This window comes from Bufo gargarizans, chromosome 2 (genome assembly GCF_014858855.1).
Source record: "Bufo gargarizans isolate SCDJY-AF-19 chromosome 2, ASM1485885v1, whole genome shotgun sequence".
Taxonomy (NCBI): domain Eukaryota; kingdom Metazoa; phylum Chordata; class Amphibia; order Anura; family Bufonidae; genus Bufo; species Bufo gargarizans.
Window position 1 is genome coordinate 569101004 of NC_058081.1, and position 20454 is coordinate 569121457.

General features: G+C 43.9%; 1 protein-coding gene across 1 annotated transcript in view; it reads right to left on the bottom strand.

Annotated features, from left to right (window-relative positions):
* The window catches only part of EPS8L1 (EPS8 like 1), a 107751-nt gene that overhangs the window by 2897 nt on the left and 84400 nt on the right, over window positions 1–20454 (bottom strand). The window contains exons 11-21 of the mRNA XM_044281699.1: window positions 15688–15814; window positions 13816–13904; window positions 13656–13730; window positions 11542–11684; window positions 9130–9265; window positions 7915–7964; window positions 5784–5880; window positions 5227–5373; window positions 4115–4226; window positions 3636–3816; window positions 2592–2724 (exon numbers count right to left, since the gene is read on the bottom strand). Of these exons, the coding sequence (XP_044137634.1) occupies window positions 2592–2724; window positions 3636–3816; window positions 4115–4226; window positions 5227–5373; window positions 5784–5880; window positions 7915–7964; window positions 9130–9265; window positions 11542–11684; window positions 13656–13730; window positions 13816–13904; window positions 15688–15814 (1290 nt within the window). The remainder of the gene's footprint in view (window positions 1–2591; window positions 2725–3635; window positions 3817–4114; window positions 4227–5226; window positions 5374–5783; window positions 5881–7914; window positions 7965–9129; window positions 9266–11541; window positions 11685–13655; window positions 13731–13815; window positions 13905–15687; window positions 15815–20454) is intronic.

The window sequence follows — 20454 nt, forward strand, 5'->3', positions numbered from 1 at the left end:
TGAGTTGACGGTTTTATTGGTACCAAATTGTGGGACATACGCCTTTTTGATCACTTGGTGTTGCACATTTTGTGATGTAAGGTGACAAAAATTGCTTTTTTTTACATAGTTTCTTTTTTATGGTGTTTATCGGACGGGGAGGATGATGTGATATATTTATAGAGCCAGTCGTTATGGATGCGGCGATACCTAATATGTGTTTTTTTCTTTCTTTTTTTCTTCTATTTTTTATTATAAAATCTGGGGAAAGGGGCATTTTTTTTCTTTTTTTACTTGAAACTTTATTTTTTTTTATTAAAAAACACTTTAACTTTGTTTTAAACTTTATTTCTGTCCCACTCTGGGACTTCAACTTTTGGGGGTCTGATCCCCTCTGCAATGCATTACAATACATCTGTATTGTAATGCATTGCCTGTTAGTGTATTACACAGAGTAATACACTAACAGGTTTCCTAGGAGACCAAGCCTGAGGCTGGATCTCCTCAGCACCCGTAGAAGGCAGGTCCCGATGCCGTGCATTTTTGAGAAGATGGAGAACCGCACTCTACTTAATAGGTTCTGGTGCCAACCAAGGGCTGCAAGCAGCCAGTATACACGTAGTAAAGTTGAGGCACACAGTTTTCAGTGTTGCAATTTCAAAAGGATTTATTCATTCAAATCATATAGTAGTTTTGTCCATTTGCCCAATATTTGTATTAGTGAGTATGAACAGTATTCTTAGACCGGACTTTTCGGTCACATAGGACCTTCATCTGCGGTCACATTTTTATCTGTTCTGAAGGGTATGAAGGCTTGTGGGGCGCTGGAATCCGTGCAAGGCATTGGGCAGCTTCTGCACAGTATCAGGCTGCCTTGTCACACATCGGGTCCCCGCCACAGCAGCGTGGGGACCCGATGGGCTCCTTCACCCTCAACAAACCCCTTCTATGTCGCGGTCAGCGCTGACCGCGGCATAGATGGGGTTACAGCGATGCCGGCGGATACAGCAGCGGCCCAGCTATCAGCAGTGATCGGGCCGCCATGCATGTATGGAGGAATGCGTTCTGGCACAGCTTCCCCCGCCGTACAGGTATGGCGTTTTGCGTTAAGTGGTTAAATGGGTTGTGCAAGAATGGCAAACCCTCCACCACTTGGCTGAACCTGTAAAAGGAAGATTACTTTTCTGCTTCCCGATGCTGACTCCCCACTCTTTCTCCTCTAGGCATGTGATGCTTCACTAGTCTTACTTGCTGTAAACATCAGGTTTGACATCGCCTGCAGCCAATCACTGGCTGCGGTGGTGATCGTCTACCCTTACGTCATGACAAAAGATCACATGACACAAGGGGATCTGGTCTCCGCCACAGCCAGTAATTGGCTGCAGCAATGTCAAACCGGATGTTTACAGTGAGGGAGACCAGAAGAGCATCGCAGGACTAGAAGAAAAGGTGCTGGAAGCCAGCGCCAGGAGCAGGAAGCAGGTAAGCAATCTTACCAACCCTCCCAACCCCCCTTTCCCATTGCACCACACCTTTAAAGGTTGTGGGGCAGGTTGATGAAACTGTCTAAAAGAAAACCGTGTCAAGCAACAACCCTTTTCCCACACCAAGCCCCCCTTGCCTAAAACACTCAATGAAAGGTGCAAGGCACATAATCCAGCTTTTTTGCCACAGATTGGCAGGATTCTGGCACATTTTGATTTATAAATCTCCCCCTATATTATTCAAAAGTACACAAGGAGGTCAGGAAACTGTGTAAAAAATGGTCTTTGCTGACCATAGCAACCAATCACAGCATAGATTAGAATTCTTAGGCACGGACCTCCGGCAGGCTGTTCCGTCAGGTGAACAGCCTGTCGGATCCGACCTACCGTGTGCCCCCGGACTTCCGCTCTGTCCCTATTGACTATAATGGGGCGGGGGCGGAGTTCCGGCGGAGGCACGGCAGCGCACGGTGAGAGGCTGCCGGAATAAAACTACGACATGTCTGACATTTATTCTGGTAGCCTCTTGCCGTGCGCTGCCGTGCCTCCGCCGTGCCTCCGCCCCGCCACCATTATAGTCAATGGGGACCGGGGGCACACGGTCACTAGTGGCAGGACAGATCTGACCGGCTGTTCACCCGATGGAACAGCCTGCCGGAGGTCCGTGCCGCTAGTGTGAAAGTAGCCTAAACTTGCAAACTAACAGTTTCCTCCATGTGTACTTTAGCAAATATAGGGGAGCTGATTTACTAATCAAAGTGCACTAGAATTCTGCAACAGTTTGCAGCAAAAAAAATGCCATATATGTGCTTGTCTAAAAATGCTCCAAATTTATCACAGTGGTTGGCGCCAAAAAGTCGTACATTGCCATTTTGTCTAGGCTACAGTATATTGTCTAACCATTAGACAGGATTAGTAAATCTGTCCCAATGTTTAATGATTGATCCTGTGGAAACGAAATGACTCTGAATAGTCTTGATGTAAAAATTTTGCACAGTTTTGTGTATGCAGCTCCTATACAGACTACAAACAAGCCCTGTGTTGGCCAAGTGCTAGCACCATTGAACTGGTTCATGACGACATATGTACTTAAAATATTTTTAGGAGTATGTGTGTTTGGTCTCATACCTCAAGAAGAGCCTTCTGCACCATGACCTGGCTGTATACTCTAGCACCTTCATCAGGGCTCACAGCTTTCAACTCTTCTTTTCTGAGAGAAAACAGCTGAGCGCCATTTAAGACACTGAGGGATTTTACAGTCCTAAAACAGCAAAAGAAATGGTCCTTATTAGTATAATGGTGCTTTTACATGTAGGTATTTGCTGATGGTTGATGGTGTTTTTAGAGTGGTTTTTTTTGCATCTGTGTTTTTGGTGCCTTTTTTGTGGTAGAAACACCAGATCCAAATGGTAGCTGTAGGTCTGTGGGAAATATGAAACACAGGACACCAGCATTTTTCTGGTGTTTTTGTTAATTAGGTGGCACAGCATGATGTAGCTCTTGGCATTTTTTTCTGGTGTTTCTTCAGGCATTGCTTCTCTATAGGGGAAAATTTGCCATAAAAAATGCCAGTCAGCCAAAACACTTTGCAAAAAATACTCAAAAAACACAGGTGGCCAAAAAGAAATGAATGTGCTTTATCTGGCGTAAAATATGCCAGACAAAATGAATGTGTGTAAGGCCACTAAAGATTTTGCAGTAAATCTACAAATGTATTACATGGGTTATATCAATGGGCACCATGGAATAATACATTTTAATCCACCCACATCTTTAGTAAATGCAGGGGTTTTATCAGCCGGTGTTTGGTTGTTGCAAAATCTTAAGATAAAAAATCCCACTCTGATGAATGTAGATGCAGAAAAGAAACTATTAGGTGGTTGGAAATGCTCAGAAAGGCAATCAGATATCCAGTATAAGAGAAATTTGACACATTGCTGTAGACCACGGATATTGAGGTACACCACATGCTATAACAGTACTGAAGAATTATTTCTCAAGAAATACCGTAGAGAGCACAGGCTGAGGTCAACCTACCTAATATTCCTAGTGAGAACTTTTGAACAATAAATGCTTAAAATGCAGGTTTATTTCATGCCAAGTCCAAGGACCTAAACAACTAAACAAGCCTAAACAAATTGGCTCAGGGAAAGACCTAAAGTGAAGACTCACATTGTGTTAAAGCCTTTGGCCTGGAGCCAAGCGGAGACCTCTGAGGAATTAGATTCATCAGTTAGTGGAATGGAGGTATCTGACATCTTGTGGATATTTAGGTTCTTCTGTGGTGCTGTTCGGCCATTTGCCAGCCTGATAAGTAATTCTTCATTCATACTGTTTATTCTGTCAAATTTTTCTGCCAAAACAAAAAATTCAGTTGGATTTGTTGGAATCAGATTGCTTGGTAAAATTGAACTATTACCCCCCACTATACAGTATTGGACATTACACCCAAGTCACTTTCACATAGGATGAGACAACAGTGGACAATTCATTTCAATGGACACCTTCCATTAATGGTCCTCCTATGATGATCATGAATAATTAGATGTGTCTATACATCTCCTGAGTCTGCCAATGAAAATCCAGTCTTTGGAAACTCTACATAACATCTTGGTTATCATAGTTTCTGAATGTAAAGTTACAATTTCTACCTTGTTGGCCAATAGTCTGTTGTGGATATTGACTATCTACTGTGTCCCACTGTCCTGGGATGACAAGACTTGATTTTGATGGCTTTTTGGGAGGTGTTGGTGGTTGTGACTTCTGTAAGAAATGGTGAAAGGATTAATTAATAGAACGTTTTCCAACTAAATGTCCTTGAATGCTGCATCACATATGACACTAATGCTTCACATACACATAAGATAAATGTCAGATTTGACCATTTTAGACAACCATTGTTTGAGAATTATATGTGAACCATTATTTGCAAGAGCCCATGGCAGAACTTTGTCTGTCAAAATGGTCAGGTTGGATTTCTTGGCTGTCTGGTGAAACTACAAGTAACCTTCCTGACACCAAATCAGAATAACTCCCTGGATCAATGACTCTTCTCCAGAATTCTAGTAACTAATACATCCAGGCTCCTCTTTTACCCTTTTAGTGAATTTACCATCACAATATCCTCTGCAAGACAGTTCCATAGTCTCACTGCTCGTATAGTAAAGAATACTCTATGTTGATGGAAAAACTTGCTTTCCTCTAGATGTAGAGGAAGTCCCCTTATCATTGTCACAGTCCTGGGTATGAATAGATCATGGGAGAGATCTCTGTATTATTAGGTCTCCCCTCTACTGTCTTTTATCTAAACTAAGTATCTTTACAGCCGATCATTTGCCAATATGCGCAAGGCCACTCTGTCTCCATGATCTGCCAATTTTGTCTGGCATGTTGTACAGACAATGTGCTGGCTGATCACAATCTTAGGCGTATGGCAAGGAATGACACAGGATCACAACCCTATTTCACATCTCCAGTTTGGAGAACCTCCAGGAATTTTCAGATACATACTGTACATATTAATATTAGCAGCTCCTATGAAGATTTAAACTTCAGGTTTACTTCTTCTTTACAAGGAATCACAGCTAAGGCAGTAACCCATCAGAGGGTAGATATACTCAGGTGGTATGAATCCAAATGAGAGCACTAAAATTACCCACTAAAATGTTAGTGCTTATAATAAAGGCTACGTTTTAAATTAGGGTTGTACTCTGTGAATAATTACTTCTTCACAAGAATTTTAATTTTTTTAAAGTGAGCATACCTTTACCGGGCTCCCGGGTGGGACTCCATTTTGTTTTGTTCTGTTAAGTTCCTCTGCTGTTACTGGGGCAAGTATATTATACGGTACATAACCAGTCTGTCCAAAGCGATTCTGCACCTTCCACCACTTCTTGGAGTCATCCAAAACCTAAAAGATGTAAAAATAAGACATTCTTAGGTTGTACAGTGCCTTGATACTTGACATAGTGAACATGAAAGTAATGACCTCCATACATTCAATGCTGATTCTTAAAAAAAAATATCTTTATAAGGGTCCCTCATATTTGAATATCTGTACCCATAGATTAGTGAGACAGCACTCATGCTTGACTGGAGTTCCATTCAAACAGGGAGGCATGGGACCCTGTTCTGACGAATGTTATGGGGTCCCAGCAGTTATCACCTATCATGGGTGATAACTTAGTATTATATGAATGCCCCTTTAACATACAAGATTGTAGGTCAAAAGGGACATCATGGGCTGCCATGCAATAGACTGAGAATGTAGGCCTAATGTAGTGCCAGGGCACAGACTAGTGGCATAGACATATTACATACCTCCAGTGTTTCTCCTTGTAACACTGACAACTCGCTGCTGTTTCTGGCAACAAAATCGTACGTGCAGCTCACGCACTTGCTGTCTGTCTCTTGGTGGCTGCAAAATAAAATAGTAAAAATGTAATTTGTGTAACATGCTCTGCTTTCTTTGTGCAATGCATCGATTCTTGGGTAATGCAAAAAAGTTGGAATGACGTGCTCTTTCTTTGCAAAAGACTTCATACAATCCGCTGGATTGACCACACACTGGGAAAGACTTTTCCATTTTTAGACTTCATTCAGAAGCTGGCATAAAATACAGCTCTATCAAATATATTGGCCGCTAAATAAGGCCTCTTGCACACGAACATGTGCTGCCTGTGCCCGTGCTGCACCGACCGTGGGCCAGCCGCATGCGGATTGCGACCCCATTCATTTGAATGGGGTCCTCGATCCGTCCGTTCCACAAAAAGATAGGACAAGTTCTATCTTTTTGCGGAACGGTAGCACTGAACGGAACCCCACGAAAGCACTACGTAGTGGTTCCCTTCCGTACCGCATCTCCGGATTTGTGGACCCATTCAACTGAATGGGTCCACATCCGTGATGCGGAATGCACATGGCCGGTGCCCCGTGTATTGCGGACCCGCCGTATGTGGGCCACAATACAGCCACGGGCAGCACACGGTCGTGTGCAAGAGGCCTAACAGAAATGTTCAGTCGTTTGATTCTTTAGTGCAGTGATCTCTATAAATTAGGTTTCAGGCACACAATTAAAGGGGTTGGCCACTTTCTGGTTACTGTTGACTAATGTGTTTGTAAGATGATTATATGGCACTTACTAATAGACCCTTTTATGAAATTCTGCACCATTTTCTATATTTCGTAAAATATGCCCCCTTGTTTGCCAAGTATTTTGTGCTGTCCACACAGAGGTCATGTCTATAAGATGGCTGCTGATGGAGGGTCGTGTGACCAGGGAAATCGCCTCCATATGATGTCTCCTCCATTCAAATACACTGCACCTGCCATCTGCACTTACTGTTGGGAGTTTAGTGCAGGTACAGTGTAATTGAATGGAATGCAAGACCCACATGACCCTCCATTAGTGGCTATCTTATGGGCATGACCTCTGTGTGGGCCACACAGAAGATTTGCCTGACAATGGGGCATGGCTTATGAAATATAGAAAACAGCACAGAATATCAACAACGGCTATATTAGTAAGTGCCATATAGTAATCTTATACACACACTGGTCACAAGTAGCCAGAAAGTGGCCAACCCCTTTAAGCAAGCGGCACACATAGCCCCTATGACTCTATATTACACAGCTGCAGCACTCCATGTACTGTTATATGGTGTCTCCAATGGCACAGATATACAGGGGAAGCTGAGGGGGCCCGAAGGCCGCATAAGAAGACCCTAGTATTAAAGATGCCACATGGTAGATGGTGTTGGGCAGTCTTACAGATGGGTGCCTCTGCGTTGCATCCAGTTGAGCATGTCATTATTAGCAGAGATTCTGTATGAAATTGATGCACACAGAGGCACAGTCCACAGATTTATCTGGTCATTATATTTCAATCATTTTAATTTTATATTTGCATATAACATGGGTCTATACCCGTGATGGTTAACCTCCAGCTGTGGTAAAACCTACATTAGCATTTTCTGTGGATCCGTCATAGGTCTGCAAAAACGCTTCCGTTACAATAATACAACCGCATGCATTCGTCATGAACGGATCCGGTTGTATTATGTCTTCTATAGCCATGACGGATCCGTCTTGAACATCATTAAAAGTCAATGGGGGACGGATCAGTTTTCTATTGTGCCAGATTGTGTCAGAAAAAACGTCTTGCTCTGCACCACATGGCGGACAGAAAAACTCTGCAGGCAGCGTTGTGGTGTCCGCCTCCAGAGTGGAATGGAGACTGATCGGAGGCAAACTGATGGCATTCTGAGCCGATCCTTTTCCATTCAGAATGCATTAGTGCAAAACTGATCCGTTTTGGACCGCGTGTGAGAGCCCTGAACGGATCTCAGAAACGAAAAGCCAAAACGCAAGTGTGAAAGTAGCCTTTAACGTATATGAAGAAAGGATATAATTACATAGTAATAAATGCCAGCAATTATATGAAAGCACATACCCATTCAGAGTTGGGGGAGGTAACGGTTGATGAACTTGAGGAGCTGATTGCTAGGGAAAGACACATGGAAAATAAAAAATAACTAAAATGTACAGATTAGCAGAGTACATGAAAATCTATCTATACCGAGGTGAAAATACATTACATGCTGTGGTGTTATGCAATTTAGCTAAGAGGCTTTCCTTGGTTCAATACTGATGGCCTATACTTACGATAGGTCATCAATATCTGATTGGTGGGGATCTAACTCCTGGCATCCCTGTCGATCATCCTGTTTGAAGAGGCCGCAGTGCTCCGGTGAGTGTTGCAGCCTCTTCACACCATACCAAGCACAGCGCTGCACATTGTATAGTGGCTGTGTTTGGTATTGCAGCAAAGGCCCTTTCACTTAAATGGGACTGAGCTGGACATAGTCCATGTGACGATGAACTTGACATCACTAGTGTAGGAAGAGACCACAGTGTTTAAAGGGGTTATCCAATACTATAAACTGCCCCCCCTCAAAAAGGCCAGGTCCCTCACAGGGAAAATACTTACCCCGCTCCCTGCGCCGTTCCTGGTCCCGACACTTCTGCTGCTGCTTCTCCCCGTGCGCGGATGAAAACATCCGGTATCGAGGGGGGGGGGGGCAGCCAATGGCAAGCGGGACGGGGACGAGCAAATTGCGAATCCACAAAACACGGATAACGGCAATGTGCGTTCCGCATTTTGCGTACCGCACATGACTGGCGCTATATAAAGAATGCCCATTCTTGTCTGCAATTGTGAGAAGAATAGGACATTCTCTATATTTTTTGCGAGGCCGCGGAACAGAACAACGGATGTGGACAGCACACAGTGTGCTGTATGCCTCTGCAGCCAATCACTGGCCTCTGTGGCCTTGGGCTGTATACCGCTGAGGCCAACAATACATAACTGGCTGTGGCCCAGGGAAGGAGTAGTGGCACTGGATCGGATGAGGCTGAGAAGGAGCATTTAAGTGCTTTTATTATGTTATCAGCTTGGACAACCCCTATAAGTTAAGCTGAGCTGAAATGCCCAACAAAAATTGTGCTTTTTCTGGGAAGAAAGAGGCTTTTTTCTATTCTTAAACAATACCTTCACCTTTGAGACATAAGACAAAAACACATACATCAGAAGTAGAAGAGGAATCAGGAGAGAAAATGGCGTGTATGAAAAATGTAACATTGTATGTTTCATGTGCAAACTACTAACCTGTAACCGTAATTCTTCATGGCGATGCTGGAGCTCAACAGGATCTTCCCAGGGTATTCCATCAGTGTTAGTGGGCACCCATCCATCCCTAAATGTGGGAATGTATGGCTCCCAATAGTCCCGCGGGAATTCCAGTCTAAATATAAAAAGGATATTCAGTAAATGCCTAACAGTTAAACAATATTCTGCACATTCATGTCGGTCGGATGCATGACAGCTGCTCCTTTGCACTGGGCATTGGTAACAGTATGTGATTTTAATTTTGCAGACTGTATTCTAGCTGTATGGAACATCTTGCAAAGTTTTAAATTGCAAGTCTCAGCATTTTTGCTCTATATATATTTGCATAATGCAAGTCAGCCTTGTTTTTTAGGACCAAAGAAAATCTCTCACGATATAAAAATAATACCAGTAAATGTTCTCTTCTGTCTAGTTGGGTAGAAAAAGAGCAGCCGTTACAGCTCCCACTAAGCCTGACTCCTGAACGGATTGCCTATCTGCCTAGTGAGTTAGTGATATATCCTCTTGTGTTCTTGGAGGGTATTGCTTTTCCTTGTGGAGGGAGGCAGTGCTGGCATAGGGAGTCTTATAGGCAATGCAATGCTCCCTGGGAAGATGGATTTGCAGATTACTTCACTTCCAAGGGAAAGAAAGCTGTCTCTGAAGTGCCACCTAATGGAGGTAGCTGCCCTATAGTCCATGTCTCTTAACAGACCCTGCAACAGCTGCCTGCAGATGGGTCTCATTTTGCTTTTGGAGAAGGCTCTTGGTTGACTGATATCCTTAGTTATGTTTCAAGACTTGTGAATAGGTCAGACATTGGCGATAGGGCAGCTGCTCCTCTTGTGTTGCTATATCACTAGGCATAATAATATTACAGGCTATAGCTACTAGAGAGGGGTTGTTGATCCAGGGAGTTATTCTGATTGGGAAGAAATTTTTTCCCCCCTTAGTGGGGAAAAATGGCTTCTACCTCACAGTTGTTTTTTTGCCTTCCTCTGGATCAACTTGCAGGACAACAGGCTGAACTGGATGGACAGATGTCTTTTTTCGGCATTATATACTATGTTACTATCATTGTCATTTGGGCAGGGGCATAACTTTTGAAAGTGTTGAGGTAGCGGTCACACTTGGACCTCGTGGTGCCATAAAAGCCCCTCCGTCTCTTGAATACCAGCAATTGATCGGTACTATAAATGACACATCATAGGCTACTTTCACACTAGCGTTCGTCGGTCCGCTCGTGAGCTCCGTTTGAAGGGGCTCACGAGCGGAGCAGAACGCTTCCGTCCAGCCCTGATGCAGTCTGAATGGATGCGGATCCGCTCAGACTGCATCAGTCTGGCGGCGTTCAGCCTCCGCTCCGCTCGCCTCCGCACGGCCAGGCGGACAGCTGAACGCTGCTTGCAGCGTTCAGCTGTCCGCCTGGCCATGCGGAGGCGTGCGGATCCGTCCAGACTTACAATGTAAGTCAATGGGAACGGATCCGCTTGAAGATGACACCATATGGCTCAATCTTTAAGCGGATCCGTCCCCCATTGACTTTACATTGAAAGTCTGAACGGATCCGCTCAGGCTACTTTCGCACTTAGAAATTTTTCAAAGTTATTAATGCAGACGGATCCGTTCTGAACGGAGCCTCCGTCTGCATTAATATGATCGGATCCGTTCAGAACGGATCCGATCAAACGCAAGTGTGAAAGTAGCCATAGTTGTGTTGCCTACACCTCCGATGATTTAGGATTTAGGGCAGTAACCTCCTGAGAAAGCTGTAATGGTGCCATATTGGTCAATACACAGCTTTAACAGAAACAGATTCAATAGCGTTCGGCATTTGTAACAAACCTTTTTATTTCAAAGTAATTCAGGCAATGATATGGAAAAAAGAAAAATATCTCTCAAAAATGTCTCATCTTTCCCAGAGATCCTCTCGATAAGGTCCCATTTACATAACCGTATTTTTGCTCTGCACCTCAATGGGTCCGCAGTTTGTTGTTCTCATCCGTCTGTCCATTCCGCAGTCCCCCCAAAAAGATAGAACATGTCCTATTCTGGTCTGTTTTGCAGACAAGAATAGGCATTGTTACACTGAGTCTGCAAAAAAACGGATGCAACATGGAAGTCATCCATATTTTTTGTGGACCTCGAATTACGATCATGTGAATGCATCCTTAGGCATAGGATTATAGGACAGGATATGTTCTATCTTTTTATGTTCTGCAGAACAAACATATGGATGCGGACACGGTGTGCTGTCTACATTTTTTGCAGCCCCCCTATTAAAATGAATGAGGCCTGCATCCAATCCCCCAAAAATGCAGATCGGATGCAGACCAAAAATACAGTCATTTGAATGGGGCCTAATGAACAAGATAAACCTGTGGCAGGGATGTGCAGTATATCTCTTCATACCGTGGTTTGGTCCAGTTTGGTCCCAAAGAATTCCATAATTCCAGCTCTGTGTCATCCAAGCACTCATTCAGCATACCAACAGCTTCTTTGGTTAGCAATGGACTTTTGATATTAGCAGCCATGTCCCCGGAACTCTCCACCAGCTGATTTCATGAAAAGACAAGTTAACATTTTCATGTCTTACAACCGATTAGCAGCACTTTAGAGCCCCAAAATCACTAAACCTCACAATTCTGCTTATTTTCCTTCATATTACTATAGCAGCGACTATGGAGCACACTTCCATTTTTTATTTCCTGTAGTATGCACTAAATAATGATATTATTTTATGTTGACATGGTTATTTCGAGTGTGCGCTTTTTGCCTTCCCCTGGATTAACATTGCATGATAATAGACATATCTTATCACAACATAACTGACTACCAGATTGTTACATTATTGTCTTTCAAGTCCCTTATCAACAAGCTTATTACTGGGGTCCCACTAATTGGAAACCCTATGATCGCCTACAACCAGAGCATTTTTTGTTCCCAATGGATGCTGCTTTGAGTATTAGAATGCTAGAGGAGGATCCTGATCATCATCATGTATAAACCTAATGTGTAATCTCTAATTGCAATTTAGGTCTGGGTAAGTGTTGTATTGGCGGCCCGTGCCCGCGCCTGCCACACTCTTCCAGGTGGGCATGGGTACTACATTACTCACCCTGCTTCTCTTGTCCTGGCAGCCAGGACTCTTTCAACCTCAGCAACTCACCAGGAGCTGGCCAGCTACCGGCACCACATGTGGCTCTTGCAGGGACCTTCCAGTCTGTTTCTAGGGCATGTGCTCTCTTCCCAGCTTTTAAAAAGCCAGCATGCATGCACTCTAGTTGCCCCCAGCCAATGGAATATACACTGAATAAAAATATAAACGCAACACTTTCGGTTTTGCTCCTGTTTTTCATGAGCTGAACTCAAAGATCTGAAACATTTTCTACATACACAAAAGACCCTTTACTCTCAAATATTGTTCAAAACAGCGTGTTCCAGTTCCCCCCCCCCCCCCTCCCCAGTAAGGCAAAACTGTGCACATTTCAGAGTGGCTCCCTCAAACATTGCGACATCTGTGGCATTGTGCTGTGTGATCAAACTGCACATTTCAGAGTGGTCTTTTATTGTGGGCAGTCTAAGGTACACCTGTGCAATATTCATGCTGTCTAATCAGCACCTTGATATGCCACACCTGTGAGGTGGGATGGATTATCTCGGCAAAGGAGAAGTGTCACTAACACAGATTTAGACAGATTTGTGAACAATATTTGAGAGTAATGGGCCTTTTGTGTATGTAGAAAATGTTTCAGATCTTTGCGTTCAGCTCATGCAAAATAGGGGCAAAACCAAAAGTGTTGCATTTATATTTTTGTTCAGTGTATTTAAGACGCCTTCCCGAGCCAATGGAGTATATTTAAGGTGCCTGCCTCAGGTATTCTAGTCCTAGTGAATGTGTGTTTATCTTTTTATGACTGTCCATGTACTGTTACCATCTCTGATCCTCCACTGCCTGTCCTGATCTCTGCCTGTTTATCATATTGATCATTAGCTGCCTGTCCAGACCTCAGACTTGGTTTACGGATATGCACAAACTGTGCCTGCCCTGACTTTTGACTGTTTCTTGACTACGACTACTACCTGACCCATTGGTGCTTCATACCAGTGTCTCTTACCCCCCTGATTAAGCTGCCAACTACACCAGGACTATTCCAAGAGGTAGTGGCCTGGTGGCTCCCCTGCATCTAAGACCAGATCCTGGAAAAGAGGTTGAGGGGAGAAAACCAGGGGACCACCAGGACAGCACTCTCAGGAATAGCCCAATGTCAGATCGGTTAGTTGGCACAGTGGGTCTACCCGCACTCTCCATTACAGTAAGCTTGGGACTCCTTGGTGATGTAGGAAGCATTGAGGTCAGACACAAGTCCTGCTAGTGCTGCAACTTTTCTGTTACATTGGTGGAGCCCTAAAGTTCCAAAAGGTAATCTACACTTTAAATGCTACATGTCACTAAAGTGTCACATTACAGTCATACAAGAAAGCACTTGTTGAATAAAGAAGAACAACTAATAGATAAAACTTACAGTTTTAAGTGGTCCGAATAAGAAGTGAGTAAGCTCAACCGAACTGGGATTCATGATGTTATTCTTAAGCCTTGCCTATGTAGAGAAACAGATGGAAACATGATATGGAGACCTACTTTTTGTAGTATGGTTTAATTCACTTTTTGCGTTTATCACATACCAGTAGACAGAAGCAGTATTTGAATTTCTGTGCAGCTTCTTCATATTCTTCCATTTTGGGAGGTTTGGCTCGGAGAGTAAGCAATCCCTCTGCACAAAAATATAAATGTGATGTAAGAACATTACTCTCCAGGTACATGAATGTCAGGACAGTTACAGGGCTTGCCTGTTCTGTTTTTTCTGCTTTCTGCTTTTAGAGCTTGTCGCCTTTTTTGACAGAAGACACATATATAAGAAAAGTCTGGTTTTAAGACAACCAGGGTGAGAGCCTGCGCTGATTGCGGTGTAGTCAAGGGCTTAAAGACACAAGCACTGATATAAAGTTGTATGGATTGGTACCTTGTAGAAGATCGATGTATGCGTGGAAGATTCTCCTTGTTATCGCATGGAAGCTGGTGTCCGGGTGGCTTCTAGTTCAACCTTCTAGCGTGAGTGGTGCTCCGGCAGGGATGACGAAGGAGCCCGACTGGCTCAGAAACGCGTCGGATAGTTTTTGGTCCCCTGAAGGCATCCATACAGAGTGCGGTGACGTCACAGGCCGAAGTTACCATACTTTAAACTGGTGGTTCCCTTGCACGAGTGATTTGCTGCCGGCCGGAGAACCACTCACGCAAGAAGGTTGAACCAGAAGCAACCCGGACACCAGCTTCCATGCGATAACAAGGAGAATCTTCCACGCATACATCGATCTTCTACAAGGTACCAATCCATACAACTTAATATCAGTGCTTGTGTCTTTAAGCCCTTGACTACACCACAATCAGCGCAGGCTCTCACCAGACTTTTCTTATATATGTGTGTTCAGATTTCACCAGTCTAAGTAGCAGACTGTGTCTGGGGACCTAGCAGCGATTCCCTCACAGGTGAGGAGTGTCAAGTGGCCACGGTAGCGCTGGTGGCAGATACATTTTTTGACAGAAGGTTCCTCAGAAAAATGCTAATCACATGTCATCCCCCAGCTGGGACTCACAGTGATCAGCTATAATATGTGGTGGAACTCAGCAGCAAGTGTTCAGTTCCCTTGCAGCACCGCCACAGGTTAAATTAAGCATTGCCCATTGAAGTTAATAGGGTATTCCGGTTGTTTCAAGATATCCCCTTCCACAGGATAGGGGTAACTATTAGATCGCTGGGGGTTCTACTGTTGGGACCCCCACTGATAACAAGAACAGGGGCCCAGTACCCCCTGCAGTCCCTCTGAAATAGTCACACATGCACACAGCCCCTCCCTTCACTTCTATGGGAGTTCCGGCGATAGCTGAGTACAGGGCCCGGCTATCTGTGGAACTGTCATAGAATTGAATGGAGCAACCGGACACATGTGTGCGACTGGCAGCTCCATTCATTTCGGGGGGCTGCAGAGGGTAGTGACAGACATGTTGATTGGTGGGGGTCCCAGTGGTAGGACCCCACCCTGTGCATAAGGGATGACTTGAGACAACTGGAATACCCCTTTAATAGGCATTCTGTTTAATGCATGGTAGTGTCAGGGAGAGGGAAATGGAGAAGTGCTCTTTGTAGCCAATCTCCACTCAGGCTAATAGATGGGGCTCCTGAAAGGAAGACCCCATTCATTACCTTAGAAACCGGAACCCTTATTTAAAGGGGTTTTGCCTTCACATACAATGGGGGCATATCGCTAGGATATGCCCCCATTGTCTGATAAGTGCAGGTCCCACCTTTGACTGACCACATTGCTTATATATTATTCTTTTTTACGTTCAGCTCTCTACTTAGTACCAAGAAGACCCTATTTTATGCATGATAAAAGCTGGAGGACCCCATTAATGTCACAACAACATTGGAAGGTATTCTATCAAGCAGGCACATAAGACACTACATCCTTCTTTTCTTAGTGTTTCTTAGCGTTTACCTCCGGCTTCTGGTCTCTTGTTCCTTCTCGACTTTTTTCTTTGATTTAGGACTTTGAATGCTTCTGCTGACTTCTGAAGGTTTCCCATAAAGAACTCAATGTCATCAAAGCAATGATTCAGTACGTCCTGTGCAACACACAAACAAACCTCTGTAAGACAGTGTAAAGGTATAACACAGAGCAATAATTCATATATAGTAAATCACAGCCAATAAAATCTCTTTTTACGAAGAAAAAAAAGCATGCTGTATAAATACAGTACTGGGGGCAAAAGAAATGTGAATGTTACATATGATGTGTCCCAACCCAGCACCAATCTCTGCAAACTAATGACATTGAATATCTTCTAGCTGCACGGGACTTCTTCTTCTGTCACACTGTCTGATCCCACAGCTCAGCTTTAGTTGAACGGTTTTCAATAATTTAAAGGGACACTTCTATCGAAACATTTTTTTATTACATATTAATAACCTATACATGACTATTCTAAGTAATTTAGCAAAAAGCAACAAAAAAAATTAATAAATGAATGGATGACTTTCTGGATATGACTTTTTGAAGTCACTCCACGTATTCTACTTCCTGTCCTTTTCAATCAACCCACTGCTGCAAACCGATAGTGACTTAGTTAGAGCGTACTTATAATTGCAATGCTGTTCTGTGGACATCTTTATTTAGGCCTATCAAGCTGCTTAGGCGAGGTGCTGAATCTCCTTAAAGGAAACCTGTCATCAATTTTATGATGACCTTACTGAGGGCAGCATAAAATAGTGACAGAAATGCGGTGTGTCACTCATGAGCTAAAAGTAAGAGGTTGCTGAGAACCAGCCTCATAATCATTACAGCCCAGGCTTTGAAAAGAGTCAAATCTACTTGAGAAAAGTCATGGGTATTCCTAATCTCCTGCTCTCTCACCCATTGTCATGGCTGAGGATGGGGAAAACCCTCAGCCGTGCGATGACAGTGGTCGCTGCTCGACCAGGATGACAGAATTAGGGAGCAGGTCACCTCCTAATTGCATCCCTAATCTGACCCTAGCTGTATGAGCCGACCCTGATGGTAGGAGGGCTCATACTCCGGAACCTTGAAGTCCCTGCTAGCCCTCAGGGTGGCCCTAAACTAGGAGCAGGGTAAGACTACCTGTTCCTTCTGGATACGGAGGAACAGGCGTCTCACTGGCCAAGCTGCAAAGAAGGGGGAACATATACAACTTATGGCAATGGCAGGTACATGCCACAAACACAACATTCACCTGCCACAGACACTAAGCCTAGAACCCATGTGCAAGTGCTGCTATCCACTACAAAAGGACACAGCACACAACACACATCACACAGGAACCCAGGACCATAAGGTGCAATAAACAAGCATACCACAAACACATCTTCATAACATCAAACAAGAGTTATGACCACAAAGGTGGCCCTCACTGGAGAGATAGTGAATAACCAGGAGGCTATCTCCAGCAAACCATGGCTGAAGAACCCCTCAGCTTCAGGTCTCCACAGAGGCTTTATAGCCCAAAGTGGCCACACCCACACAGACACACTGTGAGAAGGGAGTTAACCCTTCCATCACCAAACAGGGTAGTGACAAAGGCAAAACAGCAACTTAAAGGGGAATGCACACACAATAAACCCCGTGCACACCAGAACGGAAAGTGCACACATATAAACACACGTTGCAGGTGAAACCACATGCACTTGACAGCAAGCTGCCTAGCCACAGCTCAGGCTGCTATACTGCCAATACATAATGTTGCCAGTGGCAGCCACAGGTGAGGCAACATACTTCAGCCCTCAACTGTGATTGACAACAAGAACAAGACCGCAGGCAACTGCCTGCGGTTCAAGGAGTCACGACCATAACCATGGTCGTGACACCCATCTGCTGATGATTGGCAGTTCTCTCCTAGAGAGAAAGGGAGAAAACTAGGTAGAAGACTGCCAGCCATCAGCAGGTGGGCAGGGAGAACAGTGATTTATGAATATCCATGACTCTTCTCAGGTGGCCGGGACTCTTTTCCAGGCCCAGTCTGCAATGATTGTGATGTTGGTTCTCTGCAACCACTTACTTTTAACTTATAAATGACAGACAGCTGAAATCAACTCACCTCTCTACTTTATTCTGCCGTTAGTATAGGCAGCATAAAGTTGATGACAGGTTCCCTTTAAAGAGACCAGTCCTGTATGGAAACTTATTGGTAGTGCTCCATGTTATGGAGACTTACTGGCAATGCTCGATGGGAAACAAATATGCAAAGAGGTATCTCCCAAGAAAAAGTAACATCTCACCAGTGGCACCTATTGGAAGTGGCTCCCTATGAGTCAGGATCCAACGTTCCAAGGATCCAATGTTCCAAATAGACTTGGGATTTGACAAGGGAATATAGCCAGACCAAATATCTATCTGTAGACAGCTGTTTCAGGGTGCTTGCCCCTCATCAGTACGGAGTAGGATTCTAGCTTGATCTTGACTCATAGGGAGCCAGTTCCAATAGGGGCGCTGGCGAGATGTTCTCTTTCTTGGGATATACCTCTTTGCATAGGTCTATCAAGAGAATAATACAGCTGTCATACTGTTATCATAATTCTACACCTGGTATTATCATGAGGATCGCCCTTAAGATAACATCTTCTCACATCAACAGTAAACTGACAATGGATTACCTATCTATACAGGATTTTATCTTTCTGCACTGACTGCTAAAGGACAGTATTTTGCATTTAATTTTCAATGGCAATTGGAAAAATAAAGTTTTTTATGCATGCTGAATTTTTACAAATACCCATTTCTGATGGAAGTGTCCCTTTAATATTTATGAAATGTGTATTAGGCATTTATGAGATCTTGAGAATGGGGTGTCCAAAGCATGCTTCTTACTGGCAATTGTTTGTGCACTCAAGGTTTCTATAATTCTTACTGATTTCAAAATCGAGAAAACCTGTATTTGCTACCAGCTCCCAATAAAAATAATGACCGGGACACAGATGTAATCAGGATCAATGGGAAGTTAATATGGGCTACAATGCTCTCAGTGCCCTCAACTGGCCATTTAGCACAAGGGAAGTGATGACAGTAATTTGTAACAGCTTGAATTGATCTGTCCGGCAGGTTTCTTAAAAGGATTAAATATTTTACCAATAAAATAGTAAAAATCACCACTATTGTATCCAGGGGCGTCGTTAGGTCAAAACATTTGGGGCTGGAGCCCCGGACATTTTGTCCAGTGCCCCGAATGTTTATACTGGTGGGATTTTTTTTTTATTAGGCTATTCCTAGCCGTCTGGGCAATCCCACAGATCATCCACCAACCCCCCTTGTACTTGTTCCGCTACTTGCAGGATGCACGCGCCGCAGAATAGAATTGCGGACCGAAGTGACTGACGTTCTGAACTCATGCCCGCGCAGCCTGCAAGTAGCGGAACAAGTACAAGGGGTTGATGGGTTTCAACGTCCTACACTTGTTGATGGGTTCCTTCACAGATTACAACTGATTCTGGCATCCCAGCAGCACAATCTGTGATTAGTTTATAGTTTGGGGTTTGCTTAATTTTAAACCATAGGTTAGGGTGATCTGTGGGGTTGCCCAGATGGCTAGGCGCTTCACTGTAGTTATTAACCCCATTCAGCAGTCCCCTATTCACTGAAGGGGAGACTGCTAAAGGGTTAATAACTGCTGGGTATGGCTTCACGGGGGCTCGTGCCCTTGATGTCTTCAGACCCTAGCAACGCCCCTGATTGTATCAGCCAGAGACATGGGTAGGGAGATTTAGGTTAGGACAGTACACTCCAGATCACGCTTGTTGGTGACTTGTATTTAAGTCTCTTGACGTCTTTTATGTTTGGAGTGGAGACAAAATCAAGAACATTGTGTACTAAAAAATAAGGTGTCAAAAATAGGTCTTCCCTTTGCTAATGTTATAGAATATGAGTTTAAAACAAAAAGAAAAAGGTACTAAGAGAATAATTGTCACCATGAAAATGTGATGTAAGCTACAAGCAGCGTGTTATAGAGCAGCAAGAGGTGAGCAGATTGATATGTGATTTAATGGAAAACATTCAGTATAACTTGTAATTTATACATTTAGTTTTTTGTCAAGGAAGTGGTCCTATCAGCAGTGGTGTAGCCTGGGGGGGGGGGGGGGGGGGGGAAGGTGCCCCCGTCGCCAAATTGAAGGGGGCGCCAGGCAGCAAGAATTTCAATAAGGGCCAATGGAGCCTATGGCTCCCATCCCCTCCGTTATGCCTTATAGGCTTCAGGCCACTAGGCCTGAAACCTATGAGGCAGTAGAGCGACGCAGGAGGTCACGTTTACCTCACTGTGACCTCCTTTGTCGGGTCTCGCGAGATGACGCGATGGCTCGAAGTGGGAAGGCACAGTGATGGAGAGAGGTGATGGAGAGACGCCACAAGCTGTGATGGAGAGAGACAAGTATTTTTTTTTTAAATGTATGTACCCTACCCTAATTGCAGAGGTACTGGGGGCACTATGGGGGTGGGGGAGGAGCAGAGAGAGGAGGACAGAGGACATTATACTAATGAGGGGGCCATTATATTAATAATAAAGAGGGGGACATTATATTAATAATAAAGAGCGGGCCATTATATATACTAATAATACAGAGGGGCCATTATATTAATAATAGAGGGGGGCATTATATTAATAATAAAGAGCGGGCCATTATATATACTAATAATACAGAGGGGCCATTATATATACTAATAATACAGAGGGGCCATTATATTAATAATAGAGGGGGATAT